This window comes from Sciurus vulgaris, assembly GCF_902686455.1.
Source record: "Sciurus vulgaris genome assembly, chromosome: 2".
Taxonomy (NCBI): Eukaryota; Metazoa; Chordata; class Mammalia; order Rodentia; family Sciuridae; genus Sciurus; species Sciurus vulgaris.
Window position 1 is genome coordinate 194,380,285 of NC_136462.1, and position 22,860 is coordinate 194,403,144.

At 57.2% G+C, this 22,860-nt stretch overlaps 1 protein-coding gene across 6 annotated transcripts in view; it reads right to left on the reverse strand.

Annotated features, from left to right (window-relative positions):
* The window catches only part of ATP9A (ATPase phospholipid transporting 9A (putative)), a 119,625-nt gene that overhangs the window by 13,855 nt on the left and 82,910 nt on the right, over nucleotides 1-22,860 (reverse strand). For all 6 annotated transcript variants that reach the window (XM_079127000.1, XM_079127004.1, XM_079127003.1 and 3 more), the window contains exons 15-21: nucleotides 12,376-12,537; nucleotides 5,855-5,947; nucleotides 5,526-5,609; nucleotides 4,773-4,943; nucleotides 2,161-2,259; nucleotides 316-405; nucleotides 53-197 (exon numbers count right to left, since the gene is read on the reverse strand). In XM_079127000.1, the coding sequence (XP_078983126.1) occupies nucleotides 53-197; nucleotides 316-405; nucleotides 2,161-2,259; nucleotides 4,773-4,943; nucleotides 5,526-5,609; nucleotides 5,855-5,947; nucleotides 12,376-12,537 (844 nt within the window). The remainder of the gene's footprint in view (nucleotides 1-52; nucleotides 198-315; nucleotides 406-2,160; nucleotides 2,260-4,772; nucleotides 4,944-5,525; nucleotides 5,610-5,854; nucleotides 5,948-12,375; nucleotides 12,538-22,860) is intronic.

The window sequence follows — 22,860 nt, forward strand, 5'->3', positions numbered from 1 at the left end:
GTGAGCTTGCCCTCTACCCAGGTGAGCCTGCCCTCTGCCCAGGTGAGCTTACCTACTGCACAGGTGAGCTTCCCAGTGCGCTCCTGGAGCAGGCGCACGATCTGGGCCTTCTGGGTGGGGGCGCAGCGGCAGCAAACCACGGCTGGGCACTGGCAGGCCAGCTCCATGAACTCGTACTCGTAGTACTTGAGACAAACCTGGGGTGGGGGATGCAGGGAGCAGTGGGTGGGCCGAGGGCACCTCCCAGCCCACAGCTCACCCCGCAGCTCCATCCCGCAGCTCCTGGGGACCTGACTCGAGGGTCCCCATGCCCACCTCCAGGGAGTCTCCAGAGATGACCAGGGCACAGTCGTGTTTCCTGCGGAAGGCGTTCAGCTCAAGGTGGGCCTCCCCGCGGTTAGTCACCTGCAAGGGGACAGAGCAGTGGAGCCTCACTCTCTGGAGGTGACAGAATAAGAGCAGCTTCTGGAACTAGAAGATGGTGGCCAAGGACCCTCCCCTCCCCCGCCACTAGACTGAGCCACTGAAATCCCAACTGCCACGCTAAGGAGAGCAGGCCAGCCATGGCCTTCGGCTCCCCTGGGACCAGAGCCGTCCGCACTCCCGGGACGGGCCCGGCACTGTGCTGGGTGCGTTTTGTTGACTGACACAGTGACTCCATGAGCTGCCTGACGGTAACACTTGGGGACAGCATGGCGGGATCCTTGGCCTGCCTGAGATAACACAGCTAGTGTGCCGGAGGGCAGGTCCTCGAAGTGGCATCCAGCAGGGGTGGCCGGCTTCTCTGCGGGGGACCTACGTTAAGTGCTGCAGGCTCTGCAGACCCAACTTGACCCTCAAGAGCAACAAGCACAACCTGTAAGCCAGTGGGCGTGTCTCATACTACCAGGACAAAACACGTGGAGGCCAGCCTGCAGACCCGAGTCCCGGAGCAGTCCGTCCTCGTGGTCTTGGTAGCGGTGTTCTGCAAGGTTGCTGGCAACACCAAACACCAAACGCCCAGGGGCTCCTCTAGGGGGACAGACCAGGTCCCCCAAGGCTCTGCCCACACTACTCTTGTCAACACGCGCCCCTGTTTCGTGTCTGTTTTGAGATCTCCTGATCCACTAACACCGCACAGCACTGCAGCTCCATCCGAGGGCAGCTCGGGGAACCCGTATGTTTGCCCTAAAATGCATCCTGACCCCTTGCTCGGCGTCACCACCAGCACCAGGCCCCATGCTGAGGGCCATCTGAACTGGCAAGCTGCCAACGAAAAGCACAAAAGTGCTAAACACGACGCTTAGCTGGGCTGCACGAGGCCACTGAGTTACAGCATGTAAAGGGGCAGGGGAGGGAGACCCTGCCCGCTCGACGCGGCTGGGAAGGTGCGTGTCAGGTGCCGTTTTTGCCACGCTACACGTCACTTCACGTGACCGTGAAAGGGCTGCAGATACCGATTTTGTGGTCGCGAATTTTAGTGAGTAGATGAAATCACAAGTGCTGAATCCACAAACGAGGACACACGCTGGACTTCCAGACCTTGCTGACTTCCTGACGCTCCTCTGAGCTGCAGACCAAAGGCAGAGACCCCGCACACCCAGCACCCCTCTGGCTGGCTGACTGCATGGCTCTGCCCTAGATATGTAGGACCGCTGCACCTCCCAGGACCCCTCCTCCTTCCCAGCGACCCTCCTCCTCCCTGGCAAACCCGACTCAGCCGCTGCAGCCAGGCGCTCCTGACACCGTCTCAGTTGTGCACGTACAGGGCAGGTGACGTCTCAAGGGCCCAACCCATGTGAAGTTTCCTTCGCTTCTCCTCGGTGACCCCAAACGCCTCCCAACAGGATGGCACAGGCCAGAATCCGAAGCCTGATGGTTCTTTTTCCCAAGAACTTGGCCCTGGGAGGGTCAGCGGAACTCCCAGAAGCCCAAACACAATTCCACGTGTAGGAGCCTAGCCGTCTCTCCGGGGGGTTCCTGTCTGCAGCGAGCGCCTCCCAGGCCCACCAGAGGGATTCCTCCACTACCCCGGGCACTTGGCAACCCCGCAAACCAACCACAGTTCCGTTCCCCAAACCAGGGGGTCAGCACCTCCTCCGCCCCTCGTTAAGGGCCCAGTTCAGTCACAAGGTCAGGGACCCAAGCAACCCCTGCAGCCCCAGCACAGAAATGCCTTACCAGCCGGAAGACATGGATGTCCTGGTTCCTGGTCACCAGATGTGCGTTCTTGGCTGTGCATGTGGCGGTCTCCAGCTTGTCCCCTGTCAGCATCCACACCTGAAGTCACAGCAGGAAAGGGATGCTGGTGCCTGCGCCCGGTGCTCCCAAGAGCACGGAGCTGACGCACTGCGCCCCACGCCAGGCCTCCCTCCACACTTCAGGAGGCACCTGCCCCAGGGCTCCAGGGCCTCGAGCAGCCAGGCTGGCAGCAACAGCGGAGGGGACGCTTAGGAAGAGCCAGAGGCCACGCACCTCCAGAGACACCACGAGCCCAGTCTGTGGGTGCGGAACCCCCTTTGGGAAGTTAAAGCAGTAAGTGATCTACAGACTACGACGAGGGGTCACTCCTGTGTCCTACAGGAGTCCACAGGCTCCAGGCAGACCCTCCTGGGGTTGATTCTGCCTTAAGGGGCTGACGATCACTGTGCCGCCAGGGGCTTCCATCTCTCATCAGATTGCTCTGCGTTTCACAGCCATGGGCCCAGAGAGGGCAGGTGACTTGCCCAAAGCCACACCCAAGGCCCTGTCCACGCCAGGTCCCAAACCTGGGTCCTCCGAGTCCAGCTGGGACACGCTCCCTGCTCTGCCATCTCACCTCATTAACCCATTGTTCTCCCATTAATCCCCCCACAGGGAGGGGTCTTGGAGTCATGTGACAAAGGAAGTCTGGACAGCGGGTGGGGAAGGGATAGGAAGAAGATACGGCCAACGTCTCCGCCGGGCTCCTGGCACCCGGCAGTGATGTCCCTGTTCAACGCGCTTCACCTCCAGAATAACTGTGAGGTGGGACACAGAGGCACTGAGAGGTCAAGTCCCCTGCCAAGGTCGCAAAGTGAGTGGAAAGCCAGCGGGGACCCAGGCCGGGAGGAGCTGTCCTGGAGTGAGTGTGGTGCAGGGTGGGCTGCGTCTGGTTGGCCCTGGGCGTGTGATGGGCCTCACACAAAACGTCTCCAAAGGGGTCCTGGTCTAGCATCCCTGTAAGAGACCCACAGCAGAAGGAGCTGAGGCCGAGTCTGGGGAACCACGGACATAGCTATCAAGCGCATCCCACAGCTGATGTCCCTCACTAAGGACAGGAAGGCACCTGGAGACACGCCAGGACACCAGCCCCAGACCCAGCTGTGCGCTCCCCAGCGAGAGCCCACTTGGCAGGGTTTCTGCCTCTCTCGAAGGCCTGGTCAGAAAACGTCCAGGCCCAAACACCACTGGCCTGCGAAGGGTCACTCCTCAGATCTGACAGAAATCGAGCTGCCGAGTCACCCACCCCCAGAGCAACCAGAGAAGTCAGGTCCACAGGACGGGGACAAAGCACCTGGTCCTGTGGGCAGGCAGTGCTGAGCTGGACGCAGCAGATCTCCAAAGGCCACAGACACTGCCAGGGCCAGAGTTGAAACACCCAGGACAGCAGAGGCAGGCGCCCTGCCACTTAAGCTGCACAAACAGGGTCCTGACGGCCACTTCCCTGTAACACACCAGGCCCGCGAGGCAGAGGCACATGGCAGGACCTGATTCGCTGCACACACGTGTGCGAGGCCCCTGCTGGGCTGCGTGGGTCCATTTCTTCCTGGGTCTAATGCACGCTCCTCACAGGGCCCTGCCAAAAGGGAGCCACGTCTGCCAAGCGGGGCCCGGGACACCGCAGGAAGCTGCTTCTGAGTGAAGCCAGGGCGCGCGCCTTCGTCAAAGCTCCCAGCCAGTTAGGAAAAGGCGCGCACCACGCACCGCGCTTTGTCACCACGGCACGCATGACAGTGGTCCTACAGGACCACAGTGGCCGAGTGATGTTCGAGCTGCGAGGACGTCACAACACCCTCCACACGTGGTGACACTGGTGTGAACAGACCCGTGCTGCCCGTCAGCGCCAAGCACAGCACACGCAGCTGCATGCAACGGGTGGCGCGATGGCGCAAGGACTCACGCCTGGCTCACCCCCACCCATGGCAGAGCACAGTCCTGCACGCGGTCGGCGTCCAGCCAGGCTGCCGCCCACACCGTGGCCTCACGCCAGGGCTCAGCCTCCTGAGGCACCGAGAGACGGCCCACTGCACAGGTCCTGCAGTGCCCTCTTGGACATCTGCCTGTCTGTCATGCAGGGACACGGGCACGGGCCTGTCCTCCCCACGACAGGGCCTGGACATCTGGCGCCCTCTACTGACCCCTTGAGAACAGAATGCTGGACTTTTCTCCCCAGAGAGAATGAAACGTGAACGTGGCATCTGCTGGCTGGCCGCACTGCTGGGGGCAGTCACTGCCTCACCATCCACATGAACAGCCGGCCACCAGCAGGCCTGTCAGCCGGCTACCACGCACGTGCATGCTGGGTGCTGAGCTGACCCTGAGCCTGAGGAGGCACGCGGTCCCAGCCCTCGGGAGCCTGCGATGGGGAGGTGGTCAGAGAGGGCCAGCTCCATACGTGACGGCTTCCGAAACCAGGGCTGAAAGGACAGAGGGCGTGGTGGCCGGTCCTAGAGGGGCACTCTGGTCCCCTCTGGCTCCTTCCACCCCTCTGAGGTCCTCCATCTGCAGGAAGGCCCTGGCATGGCTGAGCTCCGCCTCGGGCGCAGCCCTACCTTGATGCCCGCATTCCGCAGCGTCTCCAGTGTGGGCCGCACGTCCGCCTGCAGCTGGTCCTCCACGCCGGTCAAGCACAGCAGCTCCATCTCCATCTCCAGGCTCTCGATCACCGTGGCCACTTTGAGGGAGCGGTCATGCACACTCAGCTTGGCCTGGACATAGCGGGCCTGGCACACCAGCGACACGTCACTGCTTGGGGCGGGGGCGCAGCCCACCCCTCCCCGGCACCCTACAGGCTGGCTCTGGGCAGCGGGGCTCCGGCCAGGAGAAGACCAGGCCTTGGGGAACACGCAGAGGATGGGATGGGGGAGGAGCAGCGAGGCACAACCTCCTCCAGCCCCAACATTTATCAACCTGAAGAAATTCGGGCTCCCACAAGGCCATCTGTTCCCAATGTTCCGGAAGTTATGTCACATGCCTATGTGAGTGAGCCAGGCCGATACAGTCCCTGGCCTCAAAGAGAGTCAGTTCCAGAGGGAGACGGATGAAATGAACACCAAGAGATGTGAACCGGGGCGGTGTGAGCGTTAACAGTGATGGACCGAAAGAGCTGCCTGAGATGGCCGGTCCAGGAAGACTTCCTGGAGGAAGCAGCACCTGAGCTGAGGCCCAGATGAAGGGAGGAGTGGGCCATGGAGCCCTGTGGGGCAAGACAGCCGGAGGCAGAGAGCAGCAGGGCCTGGGGGGCGAGCAAGGAGGCCCTGGGGGAGCTGCACCCGGTGGAGGGCGGGGCTGCAGGGACAACACACCTCAAAGTCTTGATATTGCTCCTCCGCTAGGGATTTCTTGGCCACCACCAGCACCCGCAGGCCCTCCCGGGCCATGTTGCCACACTGCAAGGAGACAGAGGTCAGGGGGCTGTGCTGGGCCCGGCTCTGAGACCCTGACTCCCTCCACAGCAGGACCGGACACCCAACGCACAGACCCCATGAGAAGTTAACGTGTTCAGTTTTAAGCTCAGTCTCAGGGTGGCAGTCCCGTGGCCATAGATGACCATGACAAAGACCAGCCTCCATAACCAGTGCAGTGCGGCCTCTCACACACGCTCAGTGGCCGGGGACCACTTGGCGCCACTCACCTCCTCCTCCAGCCAGTCGTTGTACTGCACGATGCCGGCCATGACCACGTCCGCTCCCTTCATGTAGAACGTGATCTCTCCCGTTGACTCATCCTGCAGGGGGAGGACAGAGGGGTGAGAGAGAAAGGACACCCTCTCGCCGCCCCAACCCGCTTCCCACGGTGGACGGCAGACTGGGCGTGCTGAGAAGACGCCTGCGTTTGTCACTTGGACAGAGATAAAAAGCAAGACGGGCCTGGCTGTGGGGCAAAGGCCACAGAAAGTAAAAGAAAACTCAAAGCGTCTGGGAAATTATCACATGATAAAAGCGCGATGGAAAAGTCAAGACTCTGGTTTTTAAAGCCATCACTGCTGCAGAGGCCTGGACGCCCACACACGGGACACCAGGAGACCAGACGGTGGTCTGCAGAGGCAACAGGGAGGGCGAGATGCAGCCGGGGTCCTCAACCTCAGCGCGACGGACGTGTGGGGCTGGCCTGTGCCTGGTGGGTTGTGCGGCCGCCCACCCCAGGCCAGCAGCACCCCCATGGTGATGAGGAGAAACGTCTCCGGATATTAGCAAATGTCCCTTGAGTGCAAATGTCTCCGTCCCAAACCACTGACATGGACAATCCCAGACCCCTATGCAGGAGGACTTCACTAGGACCCGATGACCCAGATCCTTGGTTTCTAACGGCACCACTGCACAGGCCCGGCTGTGTGTGCCTGAGTGAGCTCCCGTGCTTCTCTGTGCCTCAGTTTCCTTGTCTGTCACAGGAAAGCTGAGTTCTTCTGCAGGGGTTGTCGCGGTTGAAAGGAGCGACCCTCGGAGCAGGTGCTGCGGGCCACGCACAGGCCTCAGTGCTGGTGCTGCTGATGGGAGGGCAGCAGGCTCCCCGCCTCGGCCAGACTGCGGTGCACTCTCCACAGGGGCACTGGAGGAGGCCTAGGGACACTGTCGGGTGTTGCCATGCAGGGTGGCCTGCAGGCACGCAGGGATGCAGCTGAACGCCCGCCGTGCCTGGAGGCTCCACGCTGCCGAGGCCAAGGGCTCCTGCTTGCAGGGGCGGGGCGGTCACTGACTCCCACCCCACCCTCTCCCCCAGGGCTCCAGACACGGGCAGCTGGGGCCGGTGACACCCATGCCTCAATTTTGCCGCCCAAAAAGCCCAAAACAAACACCCACAAAGTCTTCACTGAAAGTGAAACAGACGCCCAAAGCAAATCAGGGGTGCTCTGTCCTCTTTCAAAATAACTTTCCAATGCTCCGGAATCACGGACAATCTTAGGGAACAACACACTGACTCATAAAAGTGCCCCCAGGCCAAGAAGAGGCACCTGCGCTCCCAACGTGCTCGAGTCCGCACCCCGCCCCGCGTGCACTGCGCTCCCGGCCCTGGTGCGGGGTGGGGGCTGGGCTGTGGGCCCTGAACGTGAAAGGCCAGGTTTTCTCCCTTTCCCCTCCACCCAAAAGGTGCTTTCCAACATGGCTGCAGGAAACAACGCCCCCACCCGGCTTCCTCTGCTACACATGGGGGCTCCGGAGAGCTCGGCCACCCTGTCCAACGTAAACACAGAATGACCCATCTCCTCCCGTGAGTCACTTCCTCCCGCCCAGTTCATCTCGAGTTTACTCCGTTCCCACATCATGGCAAGACCGTGCCGAACACGTAGAGGCTGCTTGTGTGGCACGGTTGTGGGACTCCCCTTTCCCCACAGTGACTTCCCTGGCACCTGCTCAAAGGCCTCGTGCACCCAAACCATGCCAGTAGCACCATCTCTACCCACCCGACTCCATCACTCCACGGGGGAGGCAGGGGAGGTGGTGGGACATCTCGTACCAACAAAACCTAACGGGCGACAGGACAAACACGAGAATCCCAGCACCACCCGCTTCTCCAGCCTCACCTGCCTGCTTAAGAGACAGCAGAGGAAACCCGGCACCGCAGGCGCAAGAGGTGGCGGCGAGCACTCTGCCCGCCTTACACACGTTTGCCAGGCAGGATGGAGGAGGCCAGAGGGCAAGAAACTGGACCTGTCCACCGTGGCTGAAGCACGCCAAGGGGAGGTCTAGGAAGGGACTAAAATTTCCTCACATCAGGAACGGAGAGCCACTGCATATGATAGGTGAGTGCGTGGCCACAGTAGAAGGGGGTTTCTCAGACTGTCCAGCCAACGTCATGAGGGTGTCCTGTGCACCGTAGGGCCACGCACAGCATCCCTGGCCTCCACCCACTAGAGGACACAGCAGCCCCCTCCTGGGGCTGTGACGTCCACAGTGTCTCCAGACACTGCCAAATGTTCCCAGGTGAGAACAGCCACATCAGAGGAACACAGTGCAGAACCGGCACCAGAGCCCGGGGTGCGATTTCCACCCAAATCAGAGATAAGTAGATGGTTCAGAAAAGGAGAAAAAATTAACAAGATAACAAGTATGCATTAGAGACAGCCCGCAAAGATGGATGCTCACACTGTTATGATTTTCTTTAAGTAGTCAAGAATGAGACACAACCTAAGCATCCAAAAAAAAAAAGGAAGAAAGAAAAGTAACTAGCCGGGCGTGGTGGCGCATGCCTGTAATCCCAGCGACTCGGGGAGCTGAGGCAGGAGGGTTCTGAGTTCAAGGTCAGCCTGGGCAACTTAGCAAGAGCCTGTCTCAAAAGAAAAAATAAAAAGGCCTGGGAATATAGCTGTGTAATTCCCAGTACTGAAGAAAAATAAATAAATAAATAAAGAGTGATTATAGGAATATAGAAATATTTTTAACAAAGCATCATGCACACATTAAAATTAGATTTTAATGATAAGAGAAAATATTCAAAGTGGGGAGGGAAGTTTGGAAGCCTGGTCGAAAGTTCCATGCCAATTTTATAAAAGTGCATGTGGATGTTTAGTCACATGCGCTTGGAAGAAAGACTAAATGGAGATGAACCACTTATGTTCCCTTCTTTACATATTTACATATTCTAAACACATTAACCTGGAATGTTGATCCTGAAAAATAACAGGTGGCGGGCGCCTGCTGTAAGTGAAGCGGCCTGCCACCCGAGAGCACCCCACTTCCAGCAAGGCCCTGTTCTGTGCGGGAAGACGGGGCCACACGGCAGCCCATGCAGCCTGACGTGCGTCTGGAACAAGAGTCCTTTACAACCAAAGAAAGGGCGATGTGCCCGGCTCGCCTGCTCTAGAGGTGGGTGTTGGGGACTCTCCGACGATGACTCAGCCCTGGAATGACCTCGGCAGAGCCCAGGGCCCTAGAACTCGAGAAAATAAAGGCTGAAATGAAACTAGTGCAATTCTGTAGGAGATAATGACTCTAACTCCCCAGGAAGCCTCCACCCTGGGAGTGGGGCTGGCCTCTGGGCAGCAGATGGCGCGGGCCGGTGGGCAAAGCAGCAGCTGTGTGGGAAGAGCCTCCCTCCCACCCCAAGGATGCCAAGGATACATGTCCCACAGAGCCTGAAAGCACCCACTGGTACTGGACACGAAAATCCCTTAGAATGGGACATTTAAAATTATGTCCACACCGTGCGTCATGTGATCACTGGAAGGGCAGGCAGCTCAGGCAGGGAGCCACCTCTGTGGCCCCACTCCAGCAGGGGAGGGGCAGAGGCCTCTGCGACAGTGCCCAGTGCCCTCCGCTCCTGGTGTTCAAGCCTCACTGGCCACCACCTAAGGATGGGCTGGACCTGACAACTTGCTTTTGATCATGGACAAAGGCTGAGGCACAGGGAGGTCACTTCTGACACTGGGTTGCAGGAAGAGGAGACCTGTCCACATTCCCAGCTGCTCGCCCTGATGGACCGCTGGCTGGGAGCTGAGCTAAGGGCAGTCCCCGGTCAACAGTGAGGAAGGAGGCCTTAGTCCACCAGCCCACAAGGACCCAAACCCTGACCGCACTGATGCTCTGTCAGTGGAATCTTAGATGGGGGTGGTCCTGGCCAGCTCCTGAGCCAGAGGACCCAGCTAGGCTATGCCTGCCACCTGGCCCACAGAGACAAGCAGGTACGGCACTGGTCATCGCTTTAACCACGACAGGTGTCACCTGTAGGCAGCAGAGCCTCACAATGACCCAACAACCCTGCAGGTGCCCCTGAGCTCTGGGCCCACCTCCGTCTCACCCAGCCCCCTCCTAGCCCTCTCCTAACCCCTCCAAGAGGCAAAGAGCATGAGCCTGGGGCCAGGCTGCCTGGGCGTGATCCCTGCTGGCGCTCCAGCCGTGTGAACTCCGCTGGGCTCCTCGCCCTCCGCATCTCAATTTCCCGCTTGTCAACAGCCAATCTTTACCAATGGCACCTGCTTCGCTGGGTGAGGGCGAGAAGCAAGTGAGTCAGTTTATCGTGCACATCACTTAGAGCAGCCGCGGGCACACAAGCCTTGGTTAACCGTCACCCACAACAGTGCTGTGACCCTGCCACCGTCACCCCTGCTGGGCCTGCCTGCCTCTCCAGCTGCTGATCTCACTGCTGCCACAGGCTCTCGGCCTCCTTGGACCTGACCATGATTGGGAGTCTACGTGGGCTAGAAAGAGCTGAGCCATTTTGATTAGTTTTAAGTGTCCTTTCCGGAAGCTTCCCTGACCACCCCCAAAAACACAGGTGGAGCTGCGTGCTTACATGTCTGCACTTCCTGTGCGTGCTGTATGTCAACAAAATTTTAAAAATCTGAAGTAGCAAAATCACACTGCTGACTGGCGTCACTGGTCACTCTTTTTGTCCCCTTACTTTGTGACGGCATGAATTGAAAAATGATTAACAATGATTAATTATAACAAGGGTGCCGAGAGCAGCCACGGGAAAGCACAGTCTCTGGCAAATGGTTCTGGGACAACTGGATAGCCACATGTAAAAGAATGCAGCCCCTTCCTCACATGTGTGAAAGTTAACTCAGAACGGACTAGCGACCTAACGGGCTAACATTTCAAAATTCCTAAAAAGAAAACGCAGGGGTAAGTCTTCACAACCTTGGAGGGAGCAATGGATTCTGAGATATGACACCAAAGCCAAGAGCAACAACGAGGGTGGACAAACTGCACCTCGTCAAGACTAGAAATGCCGGCGCATAAAGGGACATTGTGAGAAAGTGAGAAGACAACCTACAAAAGAGATGTGCAAACTATAGCTCTCAGAAAGGTCTAGTATCCAGAATATATAAAGAACCCTTACAAAATCAACAAGAGGACAGCCCAACTTAAAAACAGGCAAAAGACGGATAGAATTTCTCGGAGGATACACAAATGGCCATAAACACATGAAAAAGTGCTCCAGGTCATTAATCATTAGGAAAATGCAGATTAAAACCATAATGGGAGGGGCTGGGGATATGGCTCAGGTGGTAGAGTGCTTGCCTAGCATGCACAAGGCCCTGGGTTCAATCCCTAGCACCGCCAAAAAAACAAAAAACAAAAACAAATAAACAAATAAAAAAAAAAACCCATAATGAAATAACTGCATAACCACAAAGACAGCCATAATTAAAACAAATAAAAATTTAAAATAACAAGTGCTGACAAAGATGTGAAGAACATGGAAACTTAATATATTGTGGGTGGGAAAATAAATTGGTGAAACGTTATAGAAAATAACTCGGCAGTTCGTCATCAGGTTAAAGACAGAATGACCCAGCCGTCAGGTACCTGACCCTGCCTGTCACTCTCAGCATGTACCCCAAATCCTTGCCCCCAAACATTCCCAGCAACACTCTTCACAACTGCCAATGGGTAAAACAACTCCAGTGTCCACCTGTGGGTGAAGGCATAAGCACAAGGTGGCTCAGGTCACGCACCCCAACCCAAAACAAATGTTCCCAACTCCAAAATCCATTGAGCTGCAAGTGGTAAGCCCCACACGTGCCTGAGACAAATTAAGTGCACTGGAAACGTTGTATAAAACTACCTTTGACCTATGAGTACGAGGTGCACAGGAAACAAAAATGAATTTCATATTTAGATCTGGGTCTGGCCTCCAAGGTATCTCATTACTTACATGCAAGTATTCCAAAATCAAAAAAAAAATCTGAAATCCAAAACACTTCTGGCGTCAGCGTTTTGGATAAGTGGTATCCAACCCAAACGCGCACGAGGGAATACTGAGCCAGAACAGGCCCTCGCTACAGCAGGGACAGCCAGGACAGAGGCCAGAGACGAAGGGTCACTATGTCATGGCTCCATTTACATGCGATGCCAGCAGCAGGTAAATCCCCAGGGACAGAAAGCAGGCTGGTGGCTCCCAGGAGCCAGGGTGGGAGAGGGGCTGCTTTGTGTGCGATGAGGAAAACGTGACGCGTTTTGAAACGGACGGAAATGGTACTTGTGCAACGCTGGGAAGGTCTAAAGGTCACGGGTCATCCACTGTAAAGCCGGTCTCCCCTGCAGGCTTCCACACACGTTCCATCACACCAAAGAATGTGCCACCGAGACCTGTCCCCTCGACCGCTCGGAGCAGCCCGGCAGGGCCGAGCGGCCAGCTGGTCTGAGCCCTGGTGAACGGGTCTTCCTTCTGCTCGGGGAGTCGCCCTCCCGTGCTGGCCTGGAAAGGACTCACCCTCACGATGATGCCCATGCGCTTGCTCTCGTAGGTGAACGGGAAGATCTGCAAGATGGTGAAGTTCAGGATCTGGTCGCCAGGGGTCCTCAGCTGCACGGAAGACTGGTCTCGGCCCACCAGCGTTAAGCCCACGCTCTCCGTCCACTGCACCAGGGCCACCTGGACATAACAGACACACACCCACATGAACGCCCAGCCATGACGGGGAGCAGGGACAGGTGACGGGCATGCCGTCACTGCACCTGGGGACAGCGAGGGCTTTGGCCCAAGGGGCTGCGGTCCGTGACAATGTCCGCACCACAGGGTCTGCAAGACCCCCAGGCTCCCAGCTGCCCCTCTGGAAGGCGCAGCTCATGTGATCTTTCAGAGCCCAAAGCAGGCCACATGCCACAGGTATGGCCTTGAGCGACCACACGGATCTCTCTGGAAGAATGTGCGCCAAGCCCGACGCGCCCCAGGAGAGAGGGCGCTATGGGCACTGCAGCTTGGCACGCTCGCCATTGGGGAGGATGGACAGGGTTCTCAACTGGGCACTGCTGCCCCGGGGGACACGTGGCCATGCCTGAGGGCATGTGGGCTGTCATAACTGGGGAGGGGTGCTTGTGGCCTTAAGTGGCCCGGGACACAGCTAACAAACACCCTGCAGGTCACATGGCAGGGAGTCGACGGCACAGGCGAGAAGACTAGTCCCCACAGGAGGAAACTGAGGCTCAGGGAGGTTGACTGAGTAGCCCAAGGTGACAGGAGCAGAGAAGTGACGGAGGCCAGGCCAGGCCAGCCGGGGACCTGCCTGGGTGAAGTCCCACCCACTACAACAGCGTTTCCAGCGGAGGCCTTCACACAGCCTCAGCCAGGCCTGTCCTCAAGGCCAGAGGCAGAGTCCAAGCTCCCAGGAGAGCACCAACAGGTCCTGCGAGGGACACAGGAGGGCCAGGCAGGGCTGAGACCAACAGGACCCCAACCCCGCCACGGGCAGCACCTCTGTGACCACAGGTGGAGGCGGCGGCCCTGCAGGAATGTGGCCCACGACGCCGGAGCTTCCAGTTTCTCAGGAAAAACCTGAAATCTGGACTGAAATCGCCTGGCGTTTAAATGTAAGTTACCAGTTTTCATGTCTTGAAAGTCCATGAAGAAATTAAGACAAGTCCGCTGCTGAGTAGCCTGGGGGCTCCAGGGAAAGAAGGGGAGGGGAGGGGAGAAGCAAGGAGGGGAGCAGTGGGGAGGGCCAGAGATGGCGGTCCCCAGGTCCCCTCCCACACCACCCTCTGGCCTGCATAGGAGGGAGGCCATGGTGGGCGGGCAGGCGGCCAGTGGCCCTGCTCACCGCTGGGAGGTAGGAGCGGCCAGCTCCACGCACGAGAGGGAGACAGAGACTCAGTGAGGCCGGGCACGGATGGGGCAGCAGCTTGGCGGGCGGAGACAGGACCTGCCGCGAGGTCTAGCTGAGCCTGGCGAGAGGACCTCAGCAGAGGGCCGATCCTGGGGTGTCCAGGACTCCCTCAAACCTCGTGGGCCTGCATCGGGGTGCGCGCCCCTAACACACGTCCTCCGTGGGCCACCCCAACCCACTGTCGCCATCTGAGGGTTGAGGGGAGAGGGAGTGGGCAGAGGAATGGCCCCGAAGCAGCCCCAATCCCCAGAACCTGTGACTGGCCTTGCAGGGCAAAATGGACCTGGCGGACGTGACCAGGAGGACCTCAGAGGGCGAGATCGTCCCGGGTGATCCAGGAAGCACCGGGCTCCCACGAGTCCCGAAAGGGAGCCTTTCGGGTCTGTGGCCAGAGAGACATGAGAGGAGGTGGTCACTGCTGACCTGGCGGAGGGAGGACAGCCTGGGGGAGCTGGAGGAGGAAGGACCACCATTCTGGACCCCACAGGAGCGACACGGCCCTGTGAACACCTGGATCCCATCCCTGGGAGGCTGACCTACGGGACTGCAAGGCAGTAGCTTTGCTTCATTTCAAACCACCGTGTCCTGCCAGCCACAGGAGCCAAATCGAGGACGGCTTCCTAATTTTAAAGCCAAACAAGCGGTCTTCTTATTCAGACCTAGATCCTAAAGCACAGTGTCTTCAAAGAAGGTACCTCCCGCCACCTTCTTCTTATAAAGTTTAATCTCTAGGGGGAAAAGGAAAAGGCAGGAGTTAGGCCAGGGTTGGGAGGGGAAAGAGGCTACACCCGAGGCACTACCCCACTGGAAATGTAATAAGCCATCGTGAGCGGAGAGGATCCTCAGTGACGCTGGGCGTGGAGGGGCACGCCTGCAATCCCAGCAAGGCAGGAGGATTGCGGGCTTAAGGCCAGCCTGGGCAACTGTGAGCTCCCCTCTCCAAATACGACTGAAAAAATAAAAGAATAAAAAGGGGACCTGGGAATACAGTTTGGTGGTAGGGCACCCTGGGAGCGTGTGACCCTAGCACCAAAAAAACCAGACAGACCCTGGTAAGTGGAAAGTACATCTAACAGCTGGCCTACCCCCGCTCTGGCTGGGCCCGCAGGACACCAGCGTGTGCCAGGTCATCTCCTCTTGTGACTGGGAGCTGCGCCCCTGCTGCTGCCCAGGACTAAACCGCGCAAAGCTTGCCAGGAAGAGAGTAAAACCCCAAAATGGAAGTGGCGTCTACTGACCGCGCTGTCTCTGCACCAGAGAAGCTGGAAACCGTAAGCCCAGCTCTCACAATCAGGGACAGCCGTGGTGACGTCTGCACGCCTGAAACATTTCTGACCATCGCCTCTTCACTGAGGGCGCTGGGAGGCTGTGCAGTGGCTCCTCCTGGGAACGGCCTGCCCCGCAGCGTTGACCACCTCCAGCACGGCATTTTATCAGTTCCTGTCCCTTTTACCAAGGAAGCCCTGCAGAAGCCACAGGACAGAGCCACTGCCAGTTCCGGGTTCCGGAACTCCAGGGACACGTTGGCCAACCCGCCAGGACCCCAGAAGGGCTTAAGCTGGAGCTCAGAATAGGTGGTGGCCCCAGTTCCAAGGCTGCCACCTCCTCCCACCAGGCCTGTGAACCAGGGGCTTCCAGGAGACTGGCCCTCTTTGCTTTTCCTGACTACGTCCTAAGGTGGTGATGCTTGGAGCCTTAATTTTGTTTCTGTGGCTAACTTTAAGGGAGCTCACGTTAGCGGGTTACTTTCAAGCCTGTTCGATTTTGTTTAATAATGAATTAACTGGGATTAAGTAGCTTTCGATTTTGACCCACAGAAGGTCTTTTTTTTTTTTTTTTTTTTTTTTTTTTTTCTTTGCTACTGCAGAAGCCTTTGAAACCCTGTCCACCTGTTGCCACCCGGCAGCAGATCCCCCCACCCGTGCAGGAGGACATGCAGAAGCACAGGTCCAAAACACTCAGAACGGATAAAGTCCCCAGGAAGGGTGAGGAGACCTGTATGCAAACGCCTCTTAACCGTGCTTCCTTCCACAGCAAGCCCTCGATGGAGAGAGGTGCCCCTTCCCATCCCAGTCCCAATGTACTCCCCCTCCTCTACTTGGGGCTGCTCCCAACAGATGAGCCCCGGAGGGCACACTCCACCCACCACAAGCTCCCAAATGCACACAGTCAGCCATCACTTAAGGGTCCTCTCTGACTGAACACGCAAAATCCCCCGAGCCCCCGGAGGGTAGACAGGGTGCTCCGTGGAGCCCAGGAACAGGGAGGGGTGACTGAACCGCCCCACTCCTTCCAAGCGAGATGCTGCTGATTCGGGCGGTGCCACACTTTGGGTAAAGGGGAAGATTTCAGAGCCTTGAGTCTCAGTGTCCTTAGCGGGGTCAAGGTCTCGTGGGGCCTCAGGGCGGAACTGAGGGTCAGAGTGGCAGCAGGAACAGCAGCTTAATTACGTGAAGGGTACAGGAATCCCCAGGGTGGGAAGGAGACCCAGAGCTGGGGCAGACGCCCTCGGGTCGGCCCCACCTGGCATTCTGCTCTGGGTCCAAGGAGAACGCGAAAAGGCAGAGCCCACTACTCTCCCACCCAATTCGCTCATCTGAAGAACCTGGGCCAGAAGCCACCCATGAAAGGGCTTGTCATCACTGCGGGTGGGCAATGAACCACCTGTGACATTTTAATAATTTCTTTGAACCTGGGGTGGTCGGTGTGCTTGGGCAACGGGCCTGCACACCTTGGTGGATTTGTGTTCTTGTCAGAAGCAGGATGCGCACCAGTCACGGGAGCATGTGAGAGACGGGAGTCCCACGTCTGATTCAGGGGTCCCTGGGTGCCCGGCAACAGGCTGACCCTCAGACTCACACAGAGGAGCCGGTCCTCGTCCAGCCTTCCAAAATCTACCCACAGGCCTAAGGATTTCTTTCCTTAATTAAGGAAACACACTCGACAACATTCTGGAAGGTGACTGTAGGTTCAGACACCCACAGGGGTTGAGCAGGAGTTGGGCAGGCATATGTGGCTGGGGTGACAGCCACTACCAGGTGGCAAATGGGCCCACTACTTCCAGATCTTTCCCGAGAGAAGCCTTTTTAAAAAATATATACATATTTTTAAAAATATATAAACATATACACATATGTGTGTGTGCATGTGTGTATATATATATATATATATATATATATATATACACACATATATATATAAAATGAAGTGAATTCCAAACACTACTTCAAAAAAAGGTCTCAAACACATCTAGGAACAAACAAAACAGAGTCTGCTAAAGTAAAGAGGCAGGGGAAGCCACCCTGGTATGAAAGGTCACCTGGATCCAGATCTCCCGCACTGATATTCCGCCTCTCACTTAACGCTGATAAATAATACTTAGGAAAAAAGAACAGCATCGCCGCCACAGACATTTCATTATTTAGAAATGACTCCATTTAAGTCAGCGGGATGAAACGTCTGCATCCAAGATTCATGCGTGAACTAATACCCAGGACGGCTCAGTTGCCATTTTCTACAATGTCCCTGAAACGCTTCCAGTCCTGCTTTGAAGAGCCCCCCACTCCCCTGGGAATAATCAAAATCCCACGCCAAGCCCTGCCTCCGTGGTGATCAACAACCTCGACCACGGATTTCTCCTGAAGTCCCAATCTCTGTTCCCTGAGCTCACAGCAGCACAGCCCTGAGATGGGGCAGCTCACCACCGCCCCAGAACCTCCTCACTCAACACCCAAGTCCAGCAGAGACATGTCGGAAAGCCGTCACCGTCACAGGCCTGGAGACGAGCTCGGGGACGAGGAGGCGTTCAGGGGAGCTGCACACACTGTACACGCACTGCGACAGGAACGTGGAACGTGGTCACGGGAAAGGAGACCTGCACAGGCCTGGGCTGCCCGCCTCCCCTCCACCTGAGCTCCCCCAGTGGCTTCTTCTGGTTCTGGTGGTGCTGGAGATGGGACTGGGGCCCTCGAGCCAGCCAGGCGCGAGCTCCACTTGAGCCACACCCCGCGCCCCACCCCCGAGCCACACCCCACGCTCCACCCCCGAGCCACACCCCCGCTCCACCCCCGAGCCACACCCCGCGCTCCACCCCCGAGCCACACCCCACGCTCCACCCCCGAGCCACACCCCCGCTCCACCCCCGAGCCACGCCCCACGCTCCACCCTAGACACGCCCTGCGCTCCACCCCTGAGCCACACCCTCGCTCCACCCCCAAGCCACACCCCATGCTCCACCCGAGCCACGCCCCGTGCTCCCAGGATGGTCATACCCTGAGCTCAGCGGCAAGGGTGGGAAGGTACAGAACAGGTGGCACCTTTCACATCCACCGCCAGAGTGGCGCAGGCAGGTAACCTGAGGCCAAGGGCACGATTATCGTCAGGCATCATTTGGGATGCCCCACGTGGGGACCTCCCCGTGTTAAGCTCGGTAGGCAGAATCGTCAATGGCGAATTAAACACAGCCGTTAAATATCTCCTTCCGTTCAGCGCGGCCTCTTGTAGATGGGAAACAAAGCCTGCCTCCGGCCGCTGTCGCTGCCAACCACCCACGAGGACCGGAATATCTTTGCAAACCTCTCCGAGGGCATTTTCGGCAGAAATGAAATGGCGTCCCCATGGTGGGCCTGGGTGCTGCGGGGAGACCACGATCCCGCACCAACAGAAGCCCGGGAATCCGAGACCACCGTTCCCGCCATGGATTTCAACGTAGAGAGCAACGGGTACAAGAGCATGGGCAGTACAAGAGCGTGGGCAGGACAAGACCTGGCAGGACAAGACCTGGCCGCCAGGGCATCGCCACTTCCAGAACACCCGAGGTGGAATCTCTGCAGTGCAGTGAGGGAGCCTGGGACCAGGACCCACGAGGAGCTCAGGAGGCTGCTGGCAGAAGACCAGCTTCTGGACACCGTCCTCCTGGTATCTGAGCAGGACCTCCCAGATGCCACCAAAATCACAGACAAGCTGGGGCTGCACTCGCTGAGTCACAGGAACTCATACATGCAGGCCACATGTGCCACCAGTGGGGACAGACTCTATGAAGGAATGGACTGGCTCTTCAGTCAGCTCCAGAACCACAAGTGAACCAGAACCACCCCACCACACATTTCCTCCTCGCTACCCTGGCTTTCCTCTCGTGTGGTGAACATGTGATTCTCTGATCCTGAGTGCCAGGAGCTGTCTCCATGGGTTCATCAGTGCACAGCACACTCCACTGTGCATGTGCAGCAACAGCCTGCAACCATGTTTTTATTTAATGTTAACCATTTCTGTTTCCACGGAGGCTGTTTCTGGCACTCCTATGCAATATTGTTCAGTTTTTTTTACTGTAAAAAGAGAAGTCGCTGACAGTACTGAGAAGCGATTTGGGCACGTGGGCCCCTGGTCTCCAGGAGCTCCTGGGCTGTAGATCAGTGCTGGGATCCATTTGGTGGTTGGTTTTTAACCAAACTCCGTGTATGTTTGAAAACAAGTTAAAAATACCAGATGAGGACACCTGGACACACAGAAGGGAGGCCACGCCTGGTGTACAGCCTGAACGCTGGTCCCACAGGTCAGCAGTGCCCCTCTGGGAACACAAGACGGTGACAGAAGCGGTCATCCACTGCATGGTCTCAGTAGAGACCCCATGACTCGCCTGTCTTGGGGTCACCTGCATTCCACAGCACTGGGGGCAAGCTGGGAGGGCCCCTGCGGGGGGCACAGGGCCTGGCATGCCCTTGGTTGGGTGTGGCTAGGGTAGCTGCCCGTGTTCCCAGCACCTGCTCAGCACAATGGCAGGAGGTCTGGTTCTGGCCAGCGGGAGCTGTTCAAGCTGGGAGGGTTGGTCCACGGCAGACCTGCAGGCCCGCAGCACCCCATCCCCACGCGAAGGACTCCCTCCCTCGGCCAGCAAGGCTCCCGGGTGCCTAGAAAAGATGGCCTCCACTGCAGAAGCGGGAGCTGTTTGACTCACCGTGGGGAAACCTCGGCACCGGGTCACCTGGTGCCTGGAGCCTCTTTACGCTTTCCACGCGCAGTGGAGTCAACGGTGTGCACGCTCCATCTCAGGGTTCATCTCGACCAGCGCTGTAGTTACAGCTATTAGAAAAAAGTCAGAAATCTCCTTCCTACACAGATGTGGCTGCTGGAAGGCCGTAACGCACCCTCTGACGAAGGGAACAGACAGACGGATGCGGATGACACCGACTACAGGTGGACATTGCACCTTAACCCAAATGCACAGAACTGGAAGTGCTTTAGGTTTCACATTTTGGAATATCTGCATCTTCAGGATGAGCCGTCTTGGGGATGAGCCCAAGGCTAGACGGGAAATTCATTTGTTTCATACGCACCCTACCTACACAGTCAGAGGTGATTCTGCAGGATATTTTTAGTGTCCCTTTGTTGTGATTCTGACCTTGTGATGGCAAAACCGGACTTGGTTGTGTAATGAAATGACAAAAACGACATGGTAGAGACCCGGCCTGGGGAAGGGTCAGTTCCGCTGCCCTCTCAGCCTTTCTCCAGGAAGCCTCATTAGCCACGGGCCCTGCCTTCTGCGTGGTCAGTAACTGCCCGAGGAGTCTGACTGCTCCCTCCTGAACCATAACAGGTGTCTGTGGAAAGAGCCGTTTCTCCTCTGTCTGTGAGCAGCTCTGTGTTAGAGACCCTGCACAGCCTCCAGCCACGGAGATTAGGATTTTTTTAAATAGAAGAAAAGTCCCAATGATAGGATGGGTCTAAGATGACATCAAATAACCTGTAAATATTGTGAGAAACTAAGGATCGAGGCACAGAATTTTGGACTGCTAGTCTCCTCTGGGCCCGCCGGTGTAAATAAAGCTTGGTTTCTCCTACTTTTCGAGTGCCGTCTAGTCGCTTCCACAACCTGTCACCTGAGCTCAGGTGTGGAATTTTGTACTGACCTGAGAATGTTCCTTAGCCAACTGACATTTCACCTGCAAAGCGGGCACGATCGTGGTGACCCTTGTTCTGAGAGGTCCACGGCCCAGAGCCAGCACGAAGCATGTGCTCCACAGGCGGTCACTTCCTGCTACTGCCCGCACCACTGCTATTGCCTCACTCTGGTCTCCACTGGGGACCTCGAGGTCGGTGGTGCGAGCCCCTCTGTACCCACAAGGGGCCGAGGTGCAACAGGCCATCTGCTCCAATCACAGGGCTGAGCAGGCCAGAACTCGGAAGTGAAACGAGGCCAGCAACAGCCCTGGGAGCCAAGAGCCAGCGCGAGGCCCCGTCCTGCACGCTAGTGCAAAGGAGAGTCTTGAAACGTGGGCTCTGGTTTATGCCACCGAGGCTACAGGAACCCACAGCAAACATCGTGGCGACACTCCAGCCTCCACGGAGCCACAGGCAACAGCACGCCACGCACCGACAGGCTGGTACTGAACGAGTTACTCAAAGGTCCCAAACTGCACGGAGATGCTGGGACTGTGTTTCAAAAACATTTTAATGATTAGAGGGTGCGGGAAATTCTAATATGTGCAAAGAATCTCTCTGACATTAGTAACAGTGCAGCCTCAGAGGAAGACCTGCGAGAGGAGGCCCTGCGGCAGGGACTGCGAGAGGTCTCGGGGGGCGAGGGGCATGGCCTCTGCATCCTGCGTCACAAGCTGGTGGAACGCCTGGCACAGTACCTAGAACATGGAACGCGCTGCTCTGAAACCACTGAGCAATGCAGGGCAGTCCAAAATGACCAGAAGGTGTCCTCGACACACACGAAGTCCACACACACACGTACATGTGCTCAGACCCACACGGGCACATGTACACACACACACACACAGGCATGTACACGTGCCCACACCCACACGGGGACACGTCCACACAAACACACATGCACACACAGGCATGTACATGTGCTCACACCTACACGGGGGTATGTACACACGAATACACATGCACACACACACACAGGCATGTACATGTGCTCACACCCACGTGGGGACATGTCCACACAAACACACATGCGCGCACACACACAGGCATGTATATGTGCTCACACCCACACAGGCGCACGTCCACACACATACACACACGCACACACACACTGTATAAACACTCAGGGTGGTGAGTAGATATCTCAGAATGGTGAAGACTGCAGGTTGATTTTATCAACACTAGAAATCTGCAGTTTCTACGTTTTCTATAGTGAACACTCGTGATTTAAAAGCTTTAAGAAGCTGCGTTTAACAGGAATGGATGCACAGAAACGACTGGTGGAGCCGCGGGGTGAGTTCCCGCTGCTGGATGAGAAGCGCCCCTTGACCCAGCACCCCAAGAAGCAGTGCTTTAAAAGCTGTGTCGCCACCTTGCACGCCCAGCACCCCTGACCCTGCCACATGCCCTGAAGTGACAGGAGGCGCCCTGGCTGGGACCCGCCTGCTTGGCTCTGCACAGGGACTCACTGTGCCGCAGCGGGGAGGGCCCGGCACCCCGGGGCGGTAAGCCCCAGCTGAATAAAGCCAGTTCAAGGTTTCCAAAGTGGAATGTGCACAGGAAACACATTGAGGAAACGCTGCTTTCTGTTACAGGAAACGAGTCCTCTGCCAACTGGGAGCGATCGCTCCAGCGGCTCCGCGGTACGTGGGACGCAGCTTTCTCTGCGCCCCCGCAGGCTGGCCTGGCCACCGCTGGCCAGCTTTTACTGATATTAAATTCCAAAGGTACAATGCGAGCCCCAGCCAAGCCTGGAATCCTACAGGGACCTGGGAACACTACTGCTTCTGAAGCCGTACCCAAGCTGGAGTCAGCCTCTCTTCCGTCACGTGACGTACCTATGTGCACATACTGGTGTTTAGCCAAATCCTTGGGAGAAGTTAGAAGGATAATCAGCAAAAAATTAGCAGTGGCTGCCCCTCTGTGGGATACAGCTTCCTTTTTCTTATCTATATTTTCACATGTTCTACTATAGACATGAAATAACTAATATATAATGACGGGCTTGGAAACACACAGGCCCAACCAGCGACAGGGTGGTGGTGCTGGACTCCGTGAGGACACCAGGGACAAAGGAGAATGGCCCTTTTTGTTGTTTTTCCAATCATGACTCGGAATCTTAGAAAAACAGGACAAATCTGCATCAGAGCACAATT